The sequence below is a fragment of the Thalassophryne amazonica genome, chromosome 2 (assembly GCF_902500255.1).
Source record: "Thalassophryne amazonica chromosome 2, fThaAma1.1, whole genome shotgun sequence".
Classification (NCBI taxonomy): Eukaryota; Metazoa; Chordata; class Actinopteri; order Batrachoidiformes; family Batrachoididae; genus Thalassophryne; species Thalassophryne amazonica.
Genome location: NC_047104.1, coordinates 18,763,061 through 18,787,908, shown reverse-complemented (window position 1 = coordinate 18,787,908; position 24,848 = coordinate 18,763,061). Strand labels below are relative to the sequence as shown.

Genomic DNA, 24,848 nt, shown 5'->3' with positions numbered 1-24,848 from the left:
CAAATAATAAAATCCAAAATGCGCCCAAACATTTGCCTTCAGCAAGATGGTGCTGGCTGAATTAGCTCGTTCGCCATGCTAAGCTGCAGCTCACGAAGTGTTTAAGCACGCCGGACCCCCCCTCGTGGGGACGCTGTAAGTACGGAGGCCGTTGCCTGACAAACAGTACACGCTGCGAGTAAGCAAGAAAATGTTTTAAAAAATGCTTTTTAAAATTGATTTTTGGACATTTTGGATCGATTCAGAATCATAATAAATAAAAATTGCGATTCAGACGTGAATCGATTTTTTTCCCGGCACCCTTAGTAATCATACATTTAAGTGGAATTATACAACCCCTGGCAAAAATTATGGAATCACCGGCCTCGGAGGATGTTCATTCAGTTGTTTAATTTTGTAGAAAAAAAGCAGATCACAGACATCACACAAAACTAAAGTCATTTCAAATGGCAACTTTCTGGCTTTAAGAAACACTATAAGAAATCAGGAAAAAAATTGTGGCAGTCAGTAATGGTTACTTTTTTAGACCAAGCAGAGGGAAAAAAATATGGACTCACTCAGTTCTGAGGATTAAATTATGGAATCACCCTGTAAATTTTCATCCCCAAAACTAACACCTGCATCAAATCAGATCTGCTCGTTAGTCTGTCATCTAACAAGGAGTGATCACACCTTGGAGAGCTGTTGCACCCAAGTGGACTGACATGAATCATGGCTCCAACACGAGAGATGTCAATTGAACAAAGGAGAGGATTATCAAACTCTTAAAAGAGGGTAAATCATCACGCAATGTTGCAAAAGATGTTGGTGGTTCACAGTCAGCTGTGTCTAAACTCTGGACCAAATACAAACAACATGGGGAAGGTTGTTAAAGGCAAACATACTGGTAGACCAAGGAAGACATCAAAGCGTCAAGACAGAAAACCTAAAGCAATATGCCTCAAAAATCGACAAATGCACAACCAAACACAAATGAGGAACGAATGGGAGGAAACTGGAGTCAACGTCTGTCACCGAATTGTAAGAAACCGCCTAAATCTCTTAATTCTTAATCAGTTTCTTCTCTTAATCAATTTTATTTATATAGTGCCAAATCACAACAACAGTTGCCCCAAGGCGCTTTATATTGCAAGGCAAAAGCCATACAATAATCACAGAAAAACCCCAATGGTCAAAACGACCCCTATGAGCAAGCACTTGGCGACAGTGGGAAGGAAAAACTCGCTTTTAACAGGAAGAAACCTCCAGCAGAACCAGGCTCAGGGAGGGGCAGTCTTCTGCTGGGACTGGTTGGGTTCTGAGGGGAGAGAATCAAGAAAAAGACATGCTGTGGAAGAGAGCAGAGATCAATCACTAATGATTACATGCAGAGGGTGCATACAGAGCAAAAAGAGAAAGAAACACTCAGTGCCATCATGGGAACCCCCAGCAGTCTAAGTCTATAGCAGCATAACTAAGGGATGGTTCAGGGTCACCTGATCCAGCCCTAACTATAAGCTTTAGCAAAAAGGAAAGTTTTAAGCCTAATCTTAAAAGTAGAGAGGTGTCTGTCTCCCTGATCTGAATGGGAGCTGGTTCCAAAGGAGAGGAGCCTGAAAGCTGAAGGCTCTGCCTCCATTCTACTCTTAAAAACCCTAGGAACTACAAGTAAGCCTGCAGTCTGAGAGCGAAGTGCTCTATTAGGGTGATATGGTACTAAGAGGTCCCTAAGATAAGATGGGACCTGATATTCAAAACCTTATAGTAAGAAGAAGAATTTTAAATTCTAAAAATTTAACATTCATGTCCTAAACTAAACATGGCGGACGTGAGTGGTTTCAAGCTCCTCAGCGCGTGCTCGAGTTCGACTAAACCTGAGGTGTACCAGACTGTTGATGGTAAAATTGTTGAAGATGAGCTGTTACATTTTCTTGCATTGAAGATAAGACATTAAGCCAGGATGAGATTGTCCTGCTTGCTGTCAATTGTTTTGACTCAGAGTGGATTGAATCTTCAAAGAAAACTCTGTTTGAACTCTGCCCTACTACGCAGCGGAACATCACGCATAAAGGTGCTCAGAAAGATATTAATAACATAAAGAGCTGCCTCAAAGTGCTGAATGAGTGTGGGGACAAAGTTCCCAGATTTGTCTCCCACCATTTGGATGAATTGGCCACCGGTGACATTTACATCTATGGATGTGTGCGGCCTACTCGGAAAGTGGAGCAGCTGCACTCTGAGGTTGCTGCCATGAACATGTGCTGCACCTGCAGGCCAACGCCACGAAGATCTGCGCGCTGTCACGGATGAGGTGAGCCGTCGACTTGGTGCCTTGAGAAGCACACTGACTACGTTGCATCGGACGGGCGTTTGAATGTGGAAGGTGCTAGTGGCACGGTATGGAACGGTACAGCGGTTGGAGTGCTGGCAGGGGGGACGGGGGGCACCAGGAGGTGAACACCAGGAACGCCTGTCACAGGAACCGCCGCCTCAAACAGTGGAGAGGGGTGAATTTGCAAGCCACGTCTGGATTATCAACGCCTTCACTGGATTCTCCGAAATGGAGCCTGGTAGTGAAGACAGGCCAACAGAAGCGCACTGAGCTGCCCGCTGATCCGAAGCAAGGATTACGCACCGGTAAATTAACATCGAGGCAGAAGAAAGCTGTAAAAACCATTGTGGGCACGGGATCAGCGAGGAATATTAAAGTGGTAACAACTAAGCTGGTGAGTGTTTTTGCTACCAAGTTCTCGCCGGAAATAGACCCTGAAACTCTGCGTGTTCATCTTGAGGAGAAACTCTCTTGTAAGGTTTCGTGTCAAAAGATTGCCATTCTGAATAACAGATACGCTTCGTTTAAAATATCTGCCGAATGTGAGGATGTGGGTGACATGTATAACCCAGAGTTGTGTCCAGCGGGAGCGTATGTACGGCACTTCTTTGAACCCCGGAAAGTTGGTTTTATTGGTGCTAATGCCAATGCTGCTGTTCTACCTGCTGGGGCTTTAGATGTGCCTGCTACTGGTACGGTAGCCCAGGTCTGACGCTGCGATGGAGATAAGTGTCCTGTCTTACAACTGTCGTGGCCTGTGTTTGGGGTCAGAGCGCGGTGGATAGAGCTCGCCGTATTGTTGTGGATCAGTTGTTGGAGCACTGTGACATTCTGTGCCTGCAGGAAACTTTTTTGGCCAAGCAGGATCTTAAAGATCTTAATTAATTAATGATCATTTTCATGGTGTAGGTGAATCTACTACTGATTTTTGCTTGGGTTTAAAGAAGGGTAGAGTTCCAGGAGGGGTGGCAATTCTGTGGAATAAGAAGCTGGATCCGGTAGTAAATGTTATTCGGCTTGGTGTGGACTGGTGTATTGCTGTGCACTTGAAGCTGTCTGATAAGGATTTGGTCATTTTAAATGTTTATACCCCTTTTGAAAGTCAGATAAATGAAGAGGAGTATATGAATAAGTTAGCATTTATTAGCTCTTTTTTGTTAAATGAACATTTTACAAGTGTTTTTATTGTTTGAGATATGAATGCTGATATTTCAGATGGGGGTTCAGTGTTTGCTAACCATCTGAAACATCTATGTAGAGATAATAATTTGATTCTGTCCAGCAGGGAGTTGTTGCCTCCTGATAGTTATACATATATTAGTGAGGCCTGGCACACCACATCCTGGTTGGATCACTGTCTCTCAACAGCTGATGCGCATTCATCTTTAGTGCATATGGAAATTTTATATAACATATCAAATTCAGACCATATTCCTATTAAATGGTTATTAGATTTGCTAAAATACCTGACAACTTTGAATGTGTAAACAAAAACAAATCTAACCCAGATCTAGTGGACTGGTCTTTTATAGTGGAGGAGGATATTGACTCCAGTTTTAATTCTAGTGATCTACTGCTGAGTAATATACAACTGCCCAGAGAGGCAATACTCTGCACAACAGTAGCTGTTCTAACACAGATCATAAAGCTGATATCTCTGCAATGTATAATGATATTGTTACAGCTTTACTTAATGCTGATGAGCCTCTTCTGAAGCTTAAAAATAAGAGGAGACGTAGACCTGGCTGGAACACACATGTGGCTGAACTCCATGCAGAATCATGTACAACTGCTAAATTATGGGCAATGTCTGGTAAACCCAGACATGGACCTATTTTTGAACACAAGAAGCTTACAAATACAAAATATAAATACGCTGTACGGTACATTAATAAAAATGAACAATGTCTGAGGGCTGATGCCATGGCCAATAATGTTTTAGGTAAAACAACAAAGCCTTTTGGAAAGAGGTACACGTTATTAATAACTGCAAACCATCTTTGCCATGTACAGTAGATGGCGTCTCTGGTGTAAATGAAATTACTACACTTTGGCAACGACACTATGAAAGATTATTTAATTGTGTCCCGTCTGAGTCTTACCAAGTAAACTCTGTTGAAGGTGTGAATATAATAAAAACGCATGAGGTGGTTCAAGCTATTAGAAATTTATCAGTTAATAAGTCTTCCGGCTTGGATTCCATCTCTGCTAAGCATCTTAAATTTGCTAGTTTAAGGTTGGCTCCTCTTCTTGCCCTATGCTTCACTGCCTTCATGGTCCATGGCTATCTTCCTGACTCCATGATGACAGTGTTGCTGGTTCCTGTTATCAAGGATAAAGCAGGGAAATTATGCAGTTCTGACAATTACAGACCTATTGCTCTTGCTAATGTACTGTCTAAAGTACTTGAGCAAATTCTTCTGGAGAGAGTTAATACTCTGATTATCTCCTCAGAATATCAATTTGGATTTAAAGCCATGCATAGTACTGATTTGTGTATATATGTTTTAAAAGAATTATTGAGCGATTATAAAGGGAAAAACTCATCAATATTCTTGTGCTTCATGGATGCTTCTAAGGCATTTGATCGTGTGAACCATGGAAAACTGTTTAGAAAATTGAGTGAATGCTGGTGTTCCCAAATCCATAGTGAGGCTACTAATGTATTGGTATGCACATCAAAAAATGCAGGTGAAATGGGTAATTGTATATCCTCCCCTTTTCAGGTCAACAATGGAGTCAGACAAGGGTGCATTTTGTCTCCAATTTTATTTAATTTTTATATGAATGGTTTGTCTGAACAGCTGAATGGGTGTAGAACTGGTTGTGTGGTTGGGGATACAGTGGTGAACCATTTGATGTATGCTGATGACTGTGTTTTGTTTAGTCCCAGTTCTGCTGGGCTACAGCAATTGCTGAATGTGTGTGCCATGTATGGAGAAAAACATGACGTAAAATATAATGATAAGAAAGTATGATCATGATTTCTAGAACAAATGATGACAAGCATTTGGTTTTTCCTGATTTTACTCTGGCAGGTCATGTACTGAATGTATGTAATCAGGTGAGATATCTTGGTCATGTGATCACTGATACGCTGAGTGATGATGAGGATATTTTCGTCAGTGTCGTACGCTGTATGTCAGAGCAAACACATTAGTTCGAAAATTTGGCTACTGCTCCGACGAAGTGAAGCTGGCTTTGTTTAAAGCATTTTGTACACCGTTGTATACTGCACATTTGTGGATAAACTATAAGAAAGCGAGCCTTCGGAGACTACAAGTGGCTTATAATGACTCTTTGCGAGTTTTACTAAAAAGGCCTCGATGGGCCAGTGCCACGGAAATGTTTGTGACGGCACGTGTGAACACTCTTCAAGCCATCTTAAGAACGATGATGTTTAGGTTCATCTTTCATTTAAGTAATTCTGATAATAAGACTGTTCTTAAATTGATTAACATTTCTTACAGTGCCACACGGTATACGTCACAGATTTGGAAACACTGGTATAAGTGTCTTTTATTCAAGGGTGTTTAGTGTCCCTATTTTATTTATTTATTTATTTATATATTTTTCGTTGTTGTTGTATGTATGGTGTTTTGTTTCTTTTATCTGGACCTTGAGTCTGTAATAAAGTATCTATCTATCTATCTATCTATCTATTCTATAATTAACAGGAAGCCAATGAAGAGAGGCCAATATGGGTGAAATATGCTCTCTCCTTCTAGTCCCCGTCAGTACTCTAGCTGCAGCATTTTGAATTAACTGAAGGCTTAATTTTAGAGATATTGCGCAAATGTAAAAAAGCAGTCCTACATATTTGCTTACTATGCGCATTGAAGGACATATCCTGATCAAAAATGACTCCAAGATTTATCACAGTATTACTAGAGGTCAGGGTAATGCCATCCAGAGTAAGGATCTGGTTAGACACCACGTTTCTAAGATTTCTGGGGCCAAGTACAATAATTTCAGTTTTATCCGAATTTAAAAGCAGGAAATTAGAGGTCATCCATGTCTTTATGTCTGTAAGACATTCCTGCTGTTTAACTAATTGGTGTGTGTCATCTGGCTTCATGGATAGATAAAGCTGGGTATCATCTGCATAACAATGAAAATTTAAGCAATGCTTTCTAATAATACTGCCTAAGGGAAGCATGTATAAAGTGAATAAAATTGGTCCTAGCACAGAACCTTGTGGAACTCCATAATTAACCTTAGTCTGCGAAGAAGACTCAACATTTACATGAACAAATTGTAATCTAATAGATAAATATAATTCAGACCACTGCAGCGCAGTGCCAACAGTATCAAAAGCAGCACTGAGGTCTAACAGGACAAGCACAGAGATGAGACCACTGTCTGAGGCCATAAGAAGATCATTTGTAACCTTCACTAATGCTGTTTCTGTACTATGATGAATTCTGAAACCTGACTGAAACTCTTCAAATAGACCATTCCTCTGCAGATGATCAGTTAGCTGTTTTACAACTACCCTTTCAAGAATTTTTGCGAGAAAAGGAAGGTTGGAGATTGGCCTATAATTAGCTAAGATAGCTGGGTCAAGTGATGGCTTTTTAAGTAATGGTTTAATTACTGCCACCTTAAAAGCCTGTGGTACATAGCCAACTAATAAAGACAGATTGATCATATTTAAGATCGAAGCATTAATTAATGGTAGGGCTTCCTTGAGCAGCCTGGTAGGAATGGGGTCTAATAGACATGTTGATGGTTTGGAGGAAGTGACTAATGAAAATAACTCAGACAGAACAAGCGGAGAGAAAGAGTCAAATACCAGTATTACTGAAAGCAGCCGAACATAAAGATATGTCTTTGGGATGATTACAGTGGAATGCCAAAATGTACGTCCCTTTTCTATTATTTATAAATTAATAAAATATCAAATGACAAGGATGTATTTTAGCCTTTATATAAAACAAATAATGAATGTTTTTACATTCTTTCAATGGAACGAATATTTAATTCGGTGAAAGCTGTAACATACCATTCAACTCGGCTTCGCCTCATTAAATGGTATATTCCAGCTTTCACCTCATGAAATATTCATACCTTTGAATTCATAAACATTCATTATTTGTATACTAACGGGTGAAGCTACCAACAACTGCTAAAGTCTGCCGAGAGTTTCACCCAGCGTGTCTACTGCAACAGAGGCATCTGATCCTTTAGGACATTTGCGCTCTACAATTGCGGTGCTCGAGTTTGGAGTATTTTATGACAAATACCTGGAATAATCTGGCTTGTTGTGTGGTAAAACCGAGACTGAAGAATTATGTGCCACCACATGTCCACACAGCAGCCAATGAGAAATGCTGTTACAGATTTTACCCTGAACCACAAAACAAAATGATGAAACATTGTTCTGCTATGCGAGATGATTTACAGTTAATGCTGAGTTTACACATAACGACGACAAGTCACGAATGCCAGGAAGTACATTCTTGGCCGCTGATCACGAATGTGATGATTCAGGGCAGAAGCGTCAGGTGTCCTCAGTTACAGGAAAAAGATAAGAATGACTTTTTTTTTTTTACATTACGCATAAGACAACAAATGTTGGCGTTAATGCACTTTTTACAATATTTGTCAAGTCAGGGTCTCGCCAGATAAGCAGTGATTTTCCTAGAGCTCTCACCTCTATTTTTACATGAAATAAAAAAAGTGACTAAATGAATTTAGTACCTTTCAATATAAGCAACATTTGTGTGTATGTATGCGTGTGTGTGTGCATATATATATATATTATATATATATATATATATATATATATATATATATATATATATATATATATATATATATATATATATATATATATATATATATATATATCTTTTGCAACATTGCGTGATGATTATCCTCTTTTAAGAGTTTGATAATCCTCTCCTTTGTTTCAGTTGACATCTCTCGTGTTGGAGCCATGATTCATGTCAGTCCACTTGGTGCAACAGCTCTCCAAGGTGTGATCCACTCCTTTTTAGATGCAGACTAACGAGCAGATCTGATTGATGCAGGTGTTAGTTTTGGGGATGAAAATTTACAGGGTGATTCCATAATTTATTCCTCAGAATTGAGTGAGTCCATATTTTTTTCCCTCTGCTTGGTCTAAAAAAGTAACCATTACTGACTGCCACAGTTTTTTTTCTTAATTTCTTATAGTGTTTCTTAAAGCCAGAAAGTTGCCATTTGAAATGACTTTAGTTTTGTGTCATGTCTGTGATCTGCTTTTCTTCTACAAAATTAAACAACTGAATGAACATCCTCCGAGGCCGGTGATTCCATAATTTTTGCCAGGGGTTGTAGCTGTGATCTGGGTCTCTGTGTGTGGCTGGTCAAGTGTTTGTGGCCTACACCACAATTCGGTTTTGGGTGCTCTCAAGGGGATCAAGACTCTGGTGTCCTAGATTAGGGAATGAATGCTCACTAACGAGACAACAGACTGTCGCTGTCACTGCTTGTTCATGTGTGGTGGTTTGTTCCGGCATGTTTTACTTTGGGGTACTGGCTCCTCGGTGTCTCACTTCACAGTTATTGTCTTCACCACTTGTCTTTCATTCTTGCCTGTCTTCGTGTTGTTTTGGTGGTCGGTCCCTCCTGATAGAAGTTGTCAGTCGGCTTTGAGTAGGATCTTGTAGGGTGATCGGGAAGGGCGGATAGGGGTCACACACGCACACCACATTCACTCACGCACTACATACCTTCTGTCCTGCAAGAATAAATTTGCATATATGTGTATTAATGTTCATAAATGGTTCTGCCAGTCTGGCATTTACCATTACTATATATGCAGACAGGTTGAAGAAAAAAAAAGAACAGCTGATCAAACTGATGGTGACTGATGGTTCTGTGGTCGGTCCGGTTGATGTTTCTGTCTCTCCTTCTGTGGTCGACGCTGATGTTTCTGCTGCGGGTGAGTCCTCGGTCACCGTTGGACAGGGTGAACGGGCTGACGGGGAGACACCAGGCCCAGCGGACCCCAAACCCCCACTGAGTCAAAGCATTAATGATGACAACATGGATTATGATTCGGACTCCAGCATGTCCACCACCAGTTTCTTCTCTCACAGCAGTGATCTGTACACACTGCAGGACATCACCAGATTCCTGGATGATTCATTTGGTAAATCAGTGAAAGTTGCAAATTATTTTCCCGACACGGGGAAATTTGTGAAATCTGTTAGTGTTGAGGAGGTTCGTTGGCTTGAACCTGCTGGATGAGAAGAAGCGGTACAGACTCAGGAAACACATCACTGCTTTGGGAAGGAATCTCTGTCCAAGTGGGGGCGAGGTCGCAGGGGTCGTAAATTCACCAGACAGAGTACGAGTGTGTCTCATCGGGTGTTCTATCTTCTCTGTTTATAAACTTTTTCTAAGGTACTGGTTGACAAATATTGTGGATTTCATTGTTCACAAGAACCAGTCCTATTGTGTGTCCGATAGGACTATTATGGACAACCTTTTTTTGTTGAGGGATTTGTTTAATTTGTGAAATACTGGGGATTTGGTTTGCAGGTTTGTGTCACTTGATCAGGAGAATGCGTGTGACCGGGTTCATCTGGGGTTTTTGTTTTCCACTTTGAGGGTGTTTGGCTTTGGTGAGGGGTTTATTTCATTTGTTGGGGTTTTGTATAATGGGGCTTCATGTTTGGTTAAGGTTGGGGAATGGCTGAGCTGCTCATTCCCCGTAATGAGCAATGGGCAATTATTGGGCAATAATCCAGGTATACTAATAATAGTGCTTTAATAGCATAATTCAAAGTTGAACAACTTAAAAACCTCACGTCTTCTCATAATCAATAAACCCCTGCCCATTTTTACAGAAATATCATTTATATGCTTCTTCCTTGATAGGTTTTAGTCTACCATTACACCCAGCAGTTTAGTCTCATGTACTTTATTTATTCTCATATTATTAATTTTAATGTTTAATGCGGGATTTTTCAAAATAGCATGACTGGAACTAATAATCATGCAGTTAGTCTTTACTGTGTTTAACACTAGCTTATTGGACGTTACCCAGTCAGCTACCTTGTGCAATTCCATATTTAAAACACCTTCCAAGTCATTATCTGAGCGTGCAGATGTATAAATGGTTGAATCATCTGCATGCATTACTATACTAACTTTATCAAAGATATATGGTAAATCATTCCTGAAAACTGTAAATAATAGTGGACTGAGGCAATTCCCTTGTGGCACACCACATACTACACTCCTGGTGCCAGAAAAGCTGCCATTAAAAAACACTGTCTGAGTCCTGTTAGATAGATAACTATAAATTCAAGTAAGAGCTGATAGCTCATAACCATAACCAGCAAGTTTTTCCAATAACAGCTCATGGTCAGTGATAAATTGAGAAACACAGTGCCGATTATATTCTTCTTATCAACCTCTCTGAGCCAATCATCAGATATCTGAGTCAACGCCGTGGCAGTGGAGTGACTCTTTCTATATGCATGCTGGAAGTCCGTGATTAAATTATTCGACAAAAAATAGTTACTGATTTGCTCATATACAATGGACTCCATGATTTTTCCTAACACAGGTAGAGTACTTTTTGGTTTACTGTGTGAAGTTGAGAACGGAATTTTCTTATTTTTCAGTAGTGGAATAATTTTAGCCTGTTTCCACGCATGCAGATACATATTATAAGCAAAACAGAGGTTTATTATATGAGCAAGGAACAGGAGCAATCCACTCGGCTGCTAGTCTGAAAAGCCCACTGTCAAGACCGTCAACACCCAGGGGCTTATCGTTACAGGATTTCAAATATTCCTTTACCTTATTTATACTTACTTCTTCAAATTTAAACCTGATGTTTTTATTGTTCATAATTTTATTTCTTATCAATAGTTAACATTACTCAGATTAGGCATATTTTCTCTCAGTTTATATAGTTTGCTTATAAAGTAATCATTAATATAATTAGCAATATCTACTGGCTTTATGAATTATTATTTACCTCAAAGGACGACTTAATTCTTTTCTTACCAGTCAATTGATTTAAAACATTCCATATCTTTTTGCTATCAGTTCCTGCTTTCAGAACTCGATCCTCTATTAAGTTTAGTGACAGAGTTCCTCATTTTACGATAAAGATTTATTTCCTGTTATAATTCGTTTTTTTTTAATCTGATCTCTCATTTTAATAGAATCTTTATTTTCATCATCCAACCAGGGTGTGACAATGTTCCTGACAGTAAAGTTCCTTAAAGGAGCAAGTATTTCCACTAAAAGTATGAATAAACTATTACATCTTGCAAGTGCAATTTCAGGATTATGAATAGATAACGCCTCAGACTAACGGCTAGCTTTCACATCATCAACAAATTTCGCATTATTTTATATGACCTCTTAAATACTATTGTGGGTCCAGGTCCACCTACAATTGTGGCTAATACAATTACGATCCAGTTATGATCACTACAGCCAATGGGAACAGAAAATGCTTTACTATACCGCTCAAGAGAATTGGTAAAAATATGATCAGTACATGTTGATACTTTAACATCATTCTTAAAATGTATTCTTGTGGGTTTATTAATGACCTGAGTAAATCCACATGCAGCAGTGACAGTAAACAACTTATTTCTTAAATGCCAATTTTTGGCAAACCAGTCAATGTTGAAATCACCCATAAAGTACATATCATGACCCACAGATGGATAGGTGTGCGACATTTCACAAATTGTATCTAAATATTCACAATTAGCATTTGGTAGTCGGTAACAACAACCCAGCAAAATTGGCTTACGGTGAGGTAAATAAAGTTGCAGCCATAATACTTCAATATTAAATTTCATCATATCATTTCTGATTTGCGTTGGTAAGTGATCTTGAATATAAAAAGCAATTCTGCCACCAAATCTATTTCTATCATTTCTGTAAATATTGTAAATAAAATGGACTGCATTTATATAGTGCTTTTCCATCTGCATCAGATGCTCAAAGTGCTTTACAGTTATGCCTCACATTCACCCCGATGTCAGGGTGCTGCCATACAAGGTGCTCACTACACACCGGGAGCAATAGGGGATTAAAGGGGATTGTAGCCTTCAATATATAACTCAGTGACATCAAAAGAAGAATCCAGATGAGTTTCTGAAATAGCAAGTACATGTTTGTATTTATGCAGCAGATTAGTTACCTCACCAATTTTGTTCCTCAAACTATTAATATGCGCAATTGTAAACCCCCTCTTCAGTAATCCATGCTGTGATGTGATTTTATCAGTCATATAAAAATAACAAATGCCTTTTTATGACATCATAACCTTGAAGTTCAGAGATTACTTTGAAGTACTGGAAGGAGGACGGATGATAAGCTTATCATGTCGGCTAAATGTTGTAGCCGAATAAGGGACTGGGATGGGTCTGCTATATACAGCATGATATCATCAACTGATAAGTTAATTTGGTGGACTGTCCAACCAACCACAAAGCCCTTTATGGCAGGATCCTGTCTGATTGCCTCTGCCAGAGGTTTGATTGCGAGTAGGAACAAACTTGGAGATAAAGGGCAGCCCTGGCGGGACGATCTATTCAAGGAAAATGCTGAGGATGTCTGCCCATTAGCTGTAATTCATGCTTTTGGTTTGTAATAGTGTTCTTACCCAGTCAATAAAATTTTCCCCAAATCCAAATTTTTCCAATACCTTGAACAGGTAGGGCCAGTCCAGTCTATCGAAGGCTTTCTCCGCATCCAATGCCACAGCCACAGTTGGGTCAGATTTAAATTTAGCAAGGTGAATTATGTTAAACAATCTACACAGTTTTTTGGCTGATGTGCATTTCTGGATAAAGTGACTTTTATCTGGATTAATTATTTTTAGAAGAATATTACTAAGTCTGTTCGCTAACAATTTGGAAATCAATTTGTAATCTGTGTTAAGTAGTGAAATTGGCCTGTAAGAGGCACATTTCAGTGGGTCTTTATTTTTCTTGTGTATAACTGTGATTATTGCAGTCATGAAGGATTCAGGCAATGTATGCATTTTAGCTGATAAATTAATTATGTCCGTAATCAAAGCAATGAGCTGGTCTTTAAATTCTTTATAAAATTCAGGAGGGAATCTGTCCTTTCCTGGTGCTTTGTTAGACTGCAGTGAACACAAGGTTTTGTTGGTTTCTGCTTGAGTAAAAGGGAGCTCCAAATCATTTTGGTCTTTTTCATCAATTTTCAATAGTTCAATTGTGGATAAAAAAAAAAAAATTGTCAATGTATGTCAATTATCTGGGAGTTCTGATTTGTGTAATTTGGCATAAGATGTTTTACGTGTTGTTTATCTCAGTCAGGTTATATGAGATTCAGTTTCGGTTTCAATAGCATTAATTGTCCTTCTGCTTTCTTCTGCCTTCAGTTGCCATGACAGCATTTTATGTGCCTTCTCTCCCAATTCATAATCTTTGTTTAGTTTTTAAAATAGCTCTTTCAATTTTGTAGGTATTTATTGTGTTATACTGAAGTTTCCTCTGGACTAACAATTGGTAAGTGTCATCAGAACCATTTTTTTTTATTCTTTTTCCAACTGTGAAATATCTTTTTCAAGATTTTCAATGTCTTCTGTATATTTCTTTTTTTAGATCTTTGGTATAGGAAATAATTTGTCCCCTTAGGTAGGCTTTTAGTGTATCCCACAAAATAAAACAATTTGGAGAGGAGGCACTGTTTGTTTCACAGAAAAACTTGATTTGATCTCTTATAAATCTACAAAAGTCAGTTCTCTGAAGGAGAGTGGGGTTTAGGCTCCACCTATAGGTATTTCTTGGTACATCCAGAAACAGAATGGACAGAGTTAATGGTGAGTGGTCAGACATAATTCTGGATAAATATTTGGATTCCAATACTCTATGGAATAATTATGAGGACATCAAAAATACATCAATTCTAGAATGGGAAACATGGCAGGATGAGTAAAAGGAATAATCACATGTTTGAGGGTGCGTCTGCCTCCAAATATCTATTAGGTTTAAATCTTTCATAAATGTTTGCGTGGTAATAGCTGCTTTCGATCTGGTAATAGTTTTAGATGATTTGTCCAAAGCAGGGTCTAAACAAAAGTTGAAATCACCCCCTATTAGTGCATTGTATTGTTCACCTGCAACCTTGAGAAAAATATCTTGCATAAATGTTGCATCATCATAGTTAGGAGCATATAAATTGAGAGACCATTTCTCTGAAAATATTTTACAGTTAATAACGACATAGCTCCCTGATGGATCAATAGTAGTGTCAGTAATTTCCAAAGGTGTGTTCTTGTTCACCAAAATGGCCAGTCCTCATGCTTTTGAATGAAACGATGAAGTTGTCACCTGTCGAACCCACTCTCGTTTTAATTTTGTGTTCTTGGGGGGTAGGGTGAGTTTATTGGATGAAAGCTATGTCTATTTTTAGCTTTTTCAGATATGCCAAAATCCTTTTCCTTTAAATTGGCCTGTTTAAACCGTTAACATTAAAACTAACAAACTTCAATATTCTGTCCATTCAAATCTGATGGTATATAAGCTTTTATAGCAGATAAACACAAGCTCTAAACACAATGAGTTAGTGGAGCATTGCACATAAAAACAAACAGATAATGTCCCTGAAACAAAACCAGTGAGCACAAAACCCTGCAGCACCATCCCCGAACGTATGGCACAATTCCCTTCATCTGGAGTGGTCCTATTCGTTAACAGCATCTATTTTACCAACTGCCCCCTGGGGGCTCTCTGCGCAGATAATGTCACATGACAAAACTTAAACACTCTCAGCTTAGTAACATGTTGATATGCCCTGATGCCTTAGTGATCGGAAAACTGAGTATAATAGAAACGTATTAACATAGCTAAGAGCAGCTCACTGGATAGTGGTAACAAAATAGAATTTGACTCTCCATCTTATTCTCGAGTGTCCACAAACACACCTGCCTCCTTCGGTGTTTTGAAGTATTTCCACTTTCCATCCGGGAGCTTTATCCTCAGTGTCGCAGGAAGCAGTAGAGAATGCTTGATGCCCATAGACCTTAGTTTCTTCTTCACCTGGTCGTAATGCCAGTTAGTAAATAATGATACTGGGTTGTTTTCCTCACAGCCCTGACGTAAGTTCACAATGCAAATGTTGTTGCGCCTGCTGAAATTCTCTAGCGACACTGCTTTCTCCAACAAAAACATATTATCTCTGGTTAGCTTTTGCACCTCCACGCTCATTTCAACTAACTGATCCTCCACTGATCCGATGCTGTCCTCCGCCTCGGTGACGCAGGACGCGAGAACCCTTCAGTCCCATTATGGACTCGTTAATCTCTGCCGTTTCTTTGTTCATCTTATTGGAAAGGGCTTGGTTCCCAGTTTGTATCTCCTGAAGTACAAGTGCCGTGTCCACCAATGCTTGTATAGCATGGGGCTGCGCCATGATGCTAGCCTTTCCATGTGGGTTTTCTTTTTCACACGACAGAGATTGCACATCTGTCAGATTACCTGGCTTTTTTTATTCCTTCGGTCCATGGTGCGAGTTATCGACCCCAGTAGGTGTAGATCTAGGTGTTTCAAAAGGTTCAAAAGGTCAGAGAGCCACCAAACTAGTATCCTCCTAGCAGTGCTGCATCACATGACCCATTTATGAATGTATTTTAATAAAATTTATATCACCAGTACAACCCCAATTCCAATGAAGTTGGGATGTTGTATGAAATGTAAATAAAAACAGAATACGATTTGCAAATCCTCTTCAACCTATATTCAGTTGAATACACCACAAAGACAAGATATTAATGTTCAAACTGATAAACTTTATTGTTTTTGTGCAAATATTTGCTCATTTTGAAATGGATGCTTGCAACATGTTTCAAAAAAGCTGGGCAACAATGCTCAAAGAACACTTGTTTAGAGCATTCCACAGGTGAACAGGTTAATTGGAAAGTCTGGTCTGATGAGTCCACATTTCAAATTGTTTTTGGAAATCATGGACGTCGTGTCCTCCGGACAAAGAGGGAAAAGACCATCCAGATTGTTACCAGCTCAAAGTTCAAAAGCCAGCATCTGTGATGGTATGGGGGTGTGTTAGTGCCCATGGCATGGGCAACTTACACATCTGTGATGGAACCATTGATGCGGAAAGGTACATCCAGGTTTTGGAGCAACACATGCTGCCATCCAAGCAACGTCTTTTTCAGGGACGTCCCTGCTTATTTCAGCAAGACAATGCCAAGCCACATTCTGCACGTGTTACAACAGTGTGGCTTCGTAGTAAAAGAGTGCGGGTACTAGATTTGCCTGCCTGCAGTCCAGACCTGTCGCCCATTGAAAATGTGTGGCGCATTATGAAGCGAAAATACGACAAAGGAGACCCCGGACTGTTGAACAACTGAAGTCGTACATCAAGCAAGAATGGGAAAGAATTCCACCTACAAAGCTTCAACAGTTAGTGTCCTCAGTTCTCAAACACTTATTGAGTGTTGTTAGAAGGAAAGGTGATTAGATTAGATATACTTTATTGATCTCACAGTGGAGAAATTATGTTTACACTCCAGTTACCTCAGACAGCAATTAGTCCACAATTATTACTTGTTTACCGTAATAATGGCACGCATCAGAATTAAAGACAACACATACACTTTTGTCATTGCTTATGTGCACTGAGTTTGAAGAAGTCCGTTATCCGAATTGAGGCAAGTGGGTGAAGGCCACGCAGCAACCCTGAGATGCGCCGCCGTCAGCTTGGGGGGAGTGACAATGTAACACAGTGGTAAACATACCACTGTCCCAGCTTTTTTGAAATGTGTTGCAGGCATCCATTTCAAAATGAACAAATATTTGCACAAAAACAATAAAGTTTGAACATTAAATATCTTGTGTTTGTGGTGTATTCAGTTGAATATAGCTTGAAGAGGATTTGCAGATCATTGTATTCTGTTTTTATTTACATTTTACATAACGTCCCAACTTCATTGGAATTGGGGTTGTATTTAAGCACAGAAATAATGTGAAATTTATTGAGAACAGGAAGTCCACCAATTCCTATTGTATTGGGTTTTGAGAAACTATATAGAGCCCGACACAGAACTCTAGACTATGAGATCTGTAAAATCAACTGTTGAGTTAAAATCATCATGTTCAAATGTTTTGTGATGCAAATTGTCAACTAAAATCATCAGGCAGAAGGTTCTGGTTGTGGAGACTGTAGATCCTCAAGCTAGTGGTTGAAGATTCCATGTGACATCATTTTTAAATATTGTTTTTATCCTGTTGGGAAATGTGCTACAGTTTGACACTATTGATAAAGAGGCAGAGAGAAGGAGAAAGAGAGGAAGTGGGAGACAGGAATGAAGAGAGAGAGTGAGCGAGAGCGAGCCCTGACAACCGGTGACACTTTGTAAAATGTGGTGAACAATTTCCCAAAGTGGATAAAAAGAACAGACCCCATTGGATACAGGTACGCCAGATACCCGTTTGTAGTCAGAAGCCCATGTACAATCCTCCACTGGAGGTCTATGTTTATTTGTCTACTGAGGCTTTGTACAAGCTTCACCAGCATCCCACAGGAGACAAGTCCACACCAAAAAACTGTTCTACCATGGATAAAAATGTTCAATGCCTTTAACCCTGCCAAAGAGTGTAATTTTGACACAGGTGTAATAGAGAGCCTTTTTTCCAACTATATAGTTAGTCTAGATAGTCTAATATTTCTATCATGTGCACAATATGACTGGTCTTTATGAACTATAAGGTCCAGGACACCTTTCAGTTTATTTGCCAGCACTATAGAAAATATGTTATAGTCGGCACAGAGAATTGTCTTCAGTTCTTCAACAGAGTGAGATCCCCTTTCTGGCAGAAGGGCCAGAACAGCACGGCGAGAAGAGGTAGGCAAGCCGCCTGCAGCAGTGCTCTCCAGCAGCACCTCTAGCAGTTTGGCACCTAGAAAGTGCCATAACTGAACATAAATGTCCACTGGCACCCCGTCGATCCCCGGAGCTTTCCCAGATGCCATCTGCCACACAGTCACTGTCAGTTCATCCAGCGTAATGTGGGAGTCCAAGGCTGCTCGCTCAGTAGCCTCCAACTGGGGGAGATCCCTCAAAAGCTCAGCTGCACAGTCCCACCTACAGTCTGCAGCATCATAAGGAGCAGAATAGAACTCCAATGGCATGCCTCCACATCTCTTCTGAATCGCTGGTCACCTGTCCATCAGAAAGAAGACAGGCCATCTGCTTCTGATGGGAGGTCTTCCTTCAGGTTGAAGGAGGAGGAACTGGGTGCATCCAGGTCACTGATGTTGGCAAATGAGCCCTCACCATCGTTCCTTTCACCCTTTCCTATAACAGGGTGCCCAGCTCTGTCCAATCATCTTAAAACCACTGGCAAACTTAGCAAACCTCTGCAGCTCCCGCCTGAGAGCCTCATTAGAAACAAACAGAGGAACACCAGAGATGATGATTTTAGTGGACAGAGTGTATCGAGGAGAAGCCTGCAGGTAAGAATCACTCAGATAAATGCCACTTTCAACAAGCTGAGCAGCAAAATGCTCCTCTGAAAGAGAAATCACCACCGCTTTGTTCATTCTGGATACAAACGACAAGTTCTCGGGCCTGACCGGTTCACCAACAGCCAGGTGGTCATCAAGAGGATATGGACACAGACGGGTCCGGTACTACCCTCACCCTGTGACAGAGCGAGAGGGATGGCATCGACCCAGACACCATCCATGCCCAAGCCCAACGCAAAAAACACATAATAAGCAAACTGAAACTAGTCCAAAGAATAAAAAACAACCAACAAAATAAATCAAACTGCCAACTCACAAACCAAAAACTAACAAAAACCACCGAACAGTAAGATAAACACCATCTGAGCTGAGCTCCGTCATACACATACTCACACAGTCCCACTCCCAACATGAGAGAGAGAGAGAGAGAGAGAGGGGGGGAGAGGGTGAGAGGGAGAGGGAGAGAGAGATGGGGAGTAGGGGGCAATACTTCTTAAATGTAGCATAAAAGCTGTAAGCAGGATGTGTCTCCTGATTTTTTTTCTCTGCGGGACAGTCATGGTGTTTTTGAGGTCTGAAACTCTGCGTGTGTCTCCACCACAGGGACCGCCCCTGGGTGGTGGGTCTTTTTCTGTGAGAGGCCTTTTCTGAGTGCCAGAAAAGTTTCTGTGCTTCCGAATGTCCCTGAAAAAGCATTAGGCGGGGCTCAATACTGAGTGGTTTCTGATTGGGGAGAAGATGGCAACAAGTGCCAAACCAGATGAGTGAAACGTGCACCAACTGAAGAAGCGAACTGACTGTGTATGTTGTTGTATGAGCCCTGTGGGTCTTCACCATAACGGAGACGCTGCAGCTCACATGGCTGTTCCTACAAATGGTCCCTGCAACTGGGACATAGGTGGAGTTTCGGCAGTGGAATCAAACCTTAATGCAATGAGCCAATCAAGGCCCAAAAGACCAAGATCAAGGATGGGAACCTTCAGTTTCAGGGATACTTTTGGGTCACAGACACTGGATTTTTTTTCATCTCATTTATTTACGTGTTGGTTTTTTTTTTCCTCCTGTCTTTTGATTTAGTCATTTGTTGTGTTATTGGGGCCTGGGGGTTTAACATAGACCCTGATTAAAACATGGATGCATAAGTACCACTCTTGAGTGGAGCCCTGGGGTCTGCTCCTGGGGTCTTGTTCTCGGGCCTTAAGGATGGAGGTGAATGCAGAGATGTTTCACCTTTACTCTGTGGTTGTTGTTGTTAATGCAGGAGCGCCTCCTGTCGGTGGCCACACAGCATGGTGATCTACAGAGCGTGCGTTACCTCCTCAAAGAGGCTCGTGTCAGTGTTCCCCAGGAACCATCAAACACCAACGCAGTCATCCTGGCATCATACTATGGCCGCACTGACCTGGTCCAAGAGCTGCTGGAATCTGTGCCTGGTAGGTAGTAACCGCTACACTCATATCCAGAGAGTGCTGCTCTTTCCTTACAAATCACACTTCCAACATGCTGAGTATGGAACTTCCAACTTCTCTCGGATCCAGTTACATGTGTCTTCCATACGATGTGCAGATCCTCTCAGTTCAGACGGTCTTCTTTGTCAGGTACTGTTTGTCACGTTTAATAGCAGAACCAGTCAAGAACTTAAGTGGTCCATATTTCAGTCCCTGGACATGGACGATGCAAACCAGAGTCAGCTTTTCTTCACATTTCATTCTTTTCCTTTTTGATGAAGGTTTCAGATTACCAGGTGACTCCACAGTGATTATTTTTAGTTACTAGTGTTGCCACAGTTGCTTTGAAAAAGTAATCCAATTACTGATTGTTGTTGTCCATTCGGCTGCTTCCGTTTTGTGTTCGGAGTCGCCACAGCGGATACAACCAGATCCGCATTGATATTTGGCACAAGTTTTATGCCGGATGCCCTTCCTGACGCAACTCCAATGTTACCTGGAGAAACACACACAGCCGTTGGTGTTCCAAAGAGGTCTCCCATCCAAGTACTAACCAGGTCCCGCACTGCTTAGCTTCTGAGATCTGACGGGATCAGGCTGACACAGAGCAGATTGGCTGCAATCCAATTACTGAGTACTCCTTGAAAAAGTAACAGTTACTTTACTGATTACTCTATTGTAAAAGTAGCTAAGTTAGATTACTAGTTACTTTTTTAGTTAATTTCACCAGCTGCTAACAACACCCCCTGCCACCTCAACGTGAAAATAACCTGTTTTGCCAATGCTCACTTTATAATCACCCTTTCTTGACTTCAATGAAAATAAATACTTGTTTTATAAAAAGTAAAATAAAGACATATTTCTTGACCTCATATTTAACTATTGACAGCACTGTAACAGTAAAACTTGCAATTTCTAACCTACATTGTTTATAAAGGTAACTATTTAATTCTTTCTAACATTTTTCTAACATTTAAATTCTCTCTAAACATTTTATTTATTGAAATTATTGTAAGCAGTAATAGTAGTTGTAGTAAAAAAGGCTTCAAAACTGGACCTTTAATCTGGGGGGGGGGGGGGCGCATCCCTGCCCCACCCCACGCTCCCTGACCGTCTGGATTCGCCCCTGCTTTGGCATTTGAGCACACAGTGGATAATGTTTATTTATGCAGAAAACATGACCAGACTTACAGGTAAGAAAGTTTTATTGCGTTTTTACGTCGTCGTCCTCAGAAAGAGAGTTTAGGCGCATTTGAGTGGGGGAAAAAAGTGTTAGTTGATCAGCTGTTTTTAGTGAACACATACTGAGCGGCTCATCTCAGAGTTCTAAAAAAAAATGGGGAAAAAAGCATAAAAATGTCTTTGTAAAGCTCAGTGCAGGTGTGCTGTTGTCACTGCGCTTTGAGAGATGAGGAGTAGTTGTGGCTGCTGCTGAAAACCGCAGATGAAAATCTTGCAGCTCGCTTAAAGTGTGCAGTTCAGTTGAACCCCGACCCCCTGTCCATGGACCAAGTTTAATGTTGTGATCAACCCACAATGCAAAAATAATAGTAATGTGCAGTGACTTGGAGAAGTAAATTTAATTTGATTACTGATTTGTAAAGATTAACACGTTAGCTTATTAGAGTAAATGGTAAATGGACCGCATTTATATAGCGCTTTTCCATCTGCATCAGACGCTCAAAGCGCATTACAAATAATGCCTCACATTTACCCCGATGTGGGGGTCCTGCCATACAAGGCGCTCACTACACACTGGGAGCAATAGGGGATTAAAGACCTTGCCCAAGGGTCCTTAGTGATTTTCCAGTCAGGCTGGGATTTGAACTGAGGATCTTCTGGTCTCAAGCCAAACGGCTTAACCACTAGACCATCACCTCCCCCCAGAAGCCAGGCTTTATTATTTTCTTTACTGACTGAGCATGCAGTAAAAAGAGGATTCCCTGAGCTGCTAAACTCTGTATATGTACAGAGAACACGTAAATATTTAAAATTAATTATTAATAAATAATAATAAAATTAATGTTATCACACACCATTCCAGCAGGGAGGTGGGAAGTCATTTTTACATTAATAATATTATGAACCGTTAAACCACTGATGTTTGATCTTGAAGAGCAGACATGTTCTACGCGTTACTTATGGCCCAGTCACACGGCACACAGCGATTCCTGAACGAAGGGAAAAAGTTTTAAAAAGTCACAATTCGTTGAGAAAAGGTTGATGAAAGCGCTTTATCACCGAATAGCCTGCGAAGCAAGAGCACAAATGGGACGAAAGAGGAACTTAACACGAAGCTAACGATCTCTCTGGCCATGCCTAGTTCTGGTGCTTTCCATGCACACCTGTTCCTGATTTGCTGATTACCACCTGCGGTTATTTAAGCTCACTGGGTATGTTTGTTTCTCGCCAGTTTGTCGTGTCTTGTGCCCTCATTCCAGCTCTGTTCCTGCATTCCATAGTCTTGCCTGCCTCTTTGTGTGTACCTGACCTTCAGCCTGTTGCTTCGACCATGCCTGTTTGCGTGATGTTTTTTGTACTGCTGCTTTTCCTTGACTGCTTACTCGTGTACCAACCTCCGCTATCCTCAACAGTAAAACCTTCTAAAAACCAGAGCTGTTTGTTTGAGTCGTGCATTTGTGTCCTGCAACTCCACACCACCCAGCCTGAAAAAAAAATGCAGATACTGTTATTTTTAACAGCTTAATATTCCTTTTCTTACATTTCTGTAAACAAATTTGGTACATTTTTCTTCATGTTTTGATTTGAAATAGAATGTACAGTGTTCACAATGCATTTGTGTTTACGGAAATAAAAGCTATCCTAAGGATTTTGAGCATTACTTACTTTTTTAAACACCTTGCTGTTATTTTGAACAATACTGTATTTGGGTGCCAGACTGACTGTTGCACCCAAGTAATGGCACCTTCACACATAACATAAAGTTGGGTGAATCAGGCTGAAACAGGCTGCTTGGGCGAGACCTGAAAATTTCCAGCCTCTGTCGGTAGGGGCAGACGGACGAATAGCCGTGTATGGATGCTGTACGATCCTGCGGTGACTGTTTAGTGCACACTCGTGTGTACGCTCACGAACACAGTGTGACCACGTGAAAGGTGTGATACCACATCGTGCTCACACAGCAGCGGCAGCAATTAAATGTTGTACAAATGTACATAAATTGAAGAACATGTGTAATGACAAAATGAGAGACCACAGAACATTATAAGAACAATGAATGTCCTGTTTAAATCAGTGGTATCCAAACTGTTCCAGAAAGGGCAGAGAGGGTGCAGGTTTTCTTTGCAGCCACTAACTCCAGCAGGTGATTTCACTGATGAACTCATCCCACCTGCTGAATGTGATATTAATCACTTTGAGAAGGTGGGATGAGCAAAGACTATCCAACATAAAAATATGTTGGATAGTCTTTGACAACTTTTTTATTTTTGATGATTTCAAGAGCTTCCATGTACCTTTGATGTTTGTTTTATTTTTTCCCAACAAATCACCGTAATACTGTTTTTTGTAAGATCGCATGATATTGGTTAACTTGTTTTTATATGTCTTGTATTTGTAGGCCAGGTGATGGTCTAGTAGTTAAGGTGTTGGGCTAGAGACCATAAGATCCTCGGTTCAAATCCCAGCCTGACTGGAAAATCACTAAGGGTCTATGGGCAAAGTCTTTAATCCCCTGTTGCTCCCGGTGTGTAGTGAGTATGTATGGCAGCACCCTCACATCGGGGTGAATGTTAGGCATTATTTGTAAAGTGCTTTGAGCATCTGATACAGATGGAAAAGTGCTATATAAAAGCAGTCCATTTGTATTTACTGTCAGCCTCAATTGTTCTACGCTTTAAAAATTGCTTGTACAAAACAAATTTTTTTTTAAATGCATTCAGTAGTCCCTTAGTGATCCACGGTTCATCACTATTTTGCTTGTGTCCAGCGTTTAATATCAATGGACAATGTTTGTCATACAACTTGGAGATACTGGAGATAAATGGTTCATATGATTGGTCAATGTCTTCAATATAGGCTAGATGCCATACCAATCTTGGTGTGATGAATCGGTTCTAAGATTGGCTGTAGATTCCTGTTATTTTTCTTTTGAAATTTGGAGTTTCAATATGATCAACTTTATCAACTAAAGAATTGTAAACAACAAAAAACGGCAAGTGATCACTGATAAGTAATCCACCCATTAAATTCCCAACAATAACATTTGTTATTTGTTATTGTCAGTGAGCGTCGATGTGTTCGTAGTAATCCTGGTTGGGTGTGTTATTGCTGGATATAATCCCATACAGAACACAGAATCTAAGAATTCTGCTATTTGTATATGACCATGAGGATTTAGAAAATCTATTTTAAAGTCTCCACAAACAAATAAAAGCTTATTTTTAATTGAGTTGTACATCTCAGTCAATTTCTCCACAAAAATGTTCATATTCAATCCGGGAACTCTGTAAATACAACTTATAATTATGTTTTTTAATTTTTCACAAATAATCTCCACAGTAACACATTCCACAACATCATCCAAGGAAAATTACATATTCGGAACAATTTCACAGTAATGATTGGATCTGACATAAAGAGCC

General features: G+C 40.2%; 1 protein-coding gene across 1 annotated transcript in view; it reads left to right on the top strand.

Moving 5' to 3' along the window:
• Positions 1-24,848, top strand: part of lrrk1 (leucine-rich repeat kinase 1) — a 387,270-nt gene that overhangs the window by 2,094 nt on the left and 360,328 nt on the right. The window contains 4 exon segments of the mRNA XM_034162532.1: positions 1,979-2,158; positions 2,253-2,290; positions 18,503-18,784; positions 20,058-20,229. Of these exon segments, the coding sequence (XP_034018423.1) occupies positions 1,979-2,158; positions 2,253-2,290; positions 18,503-18,784; positions 20,058-20,229 (672 nt within the window).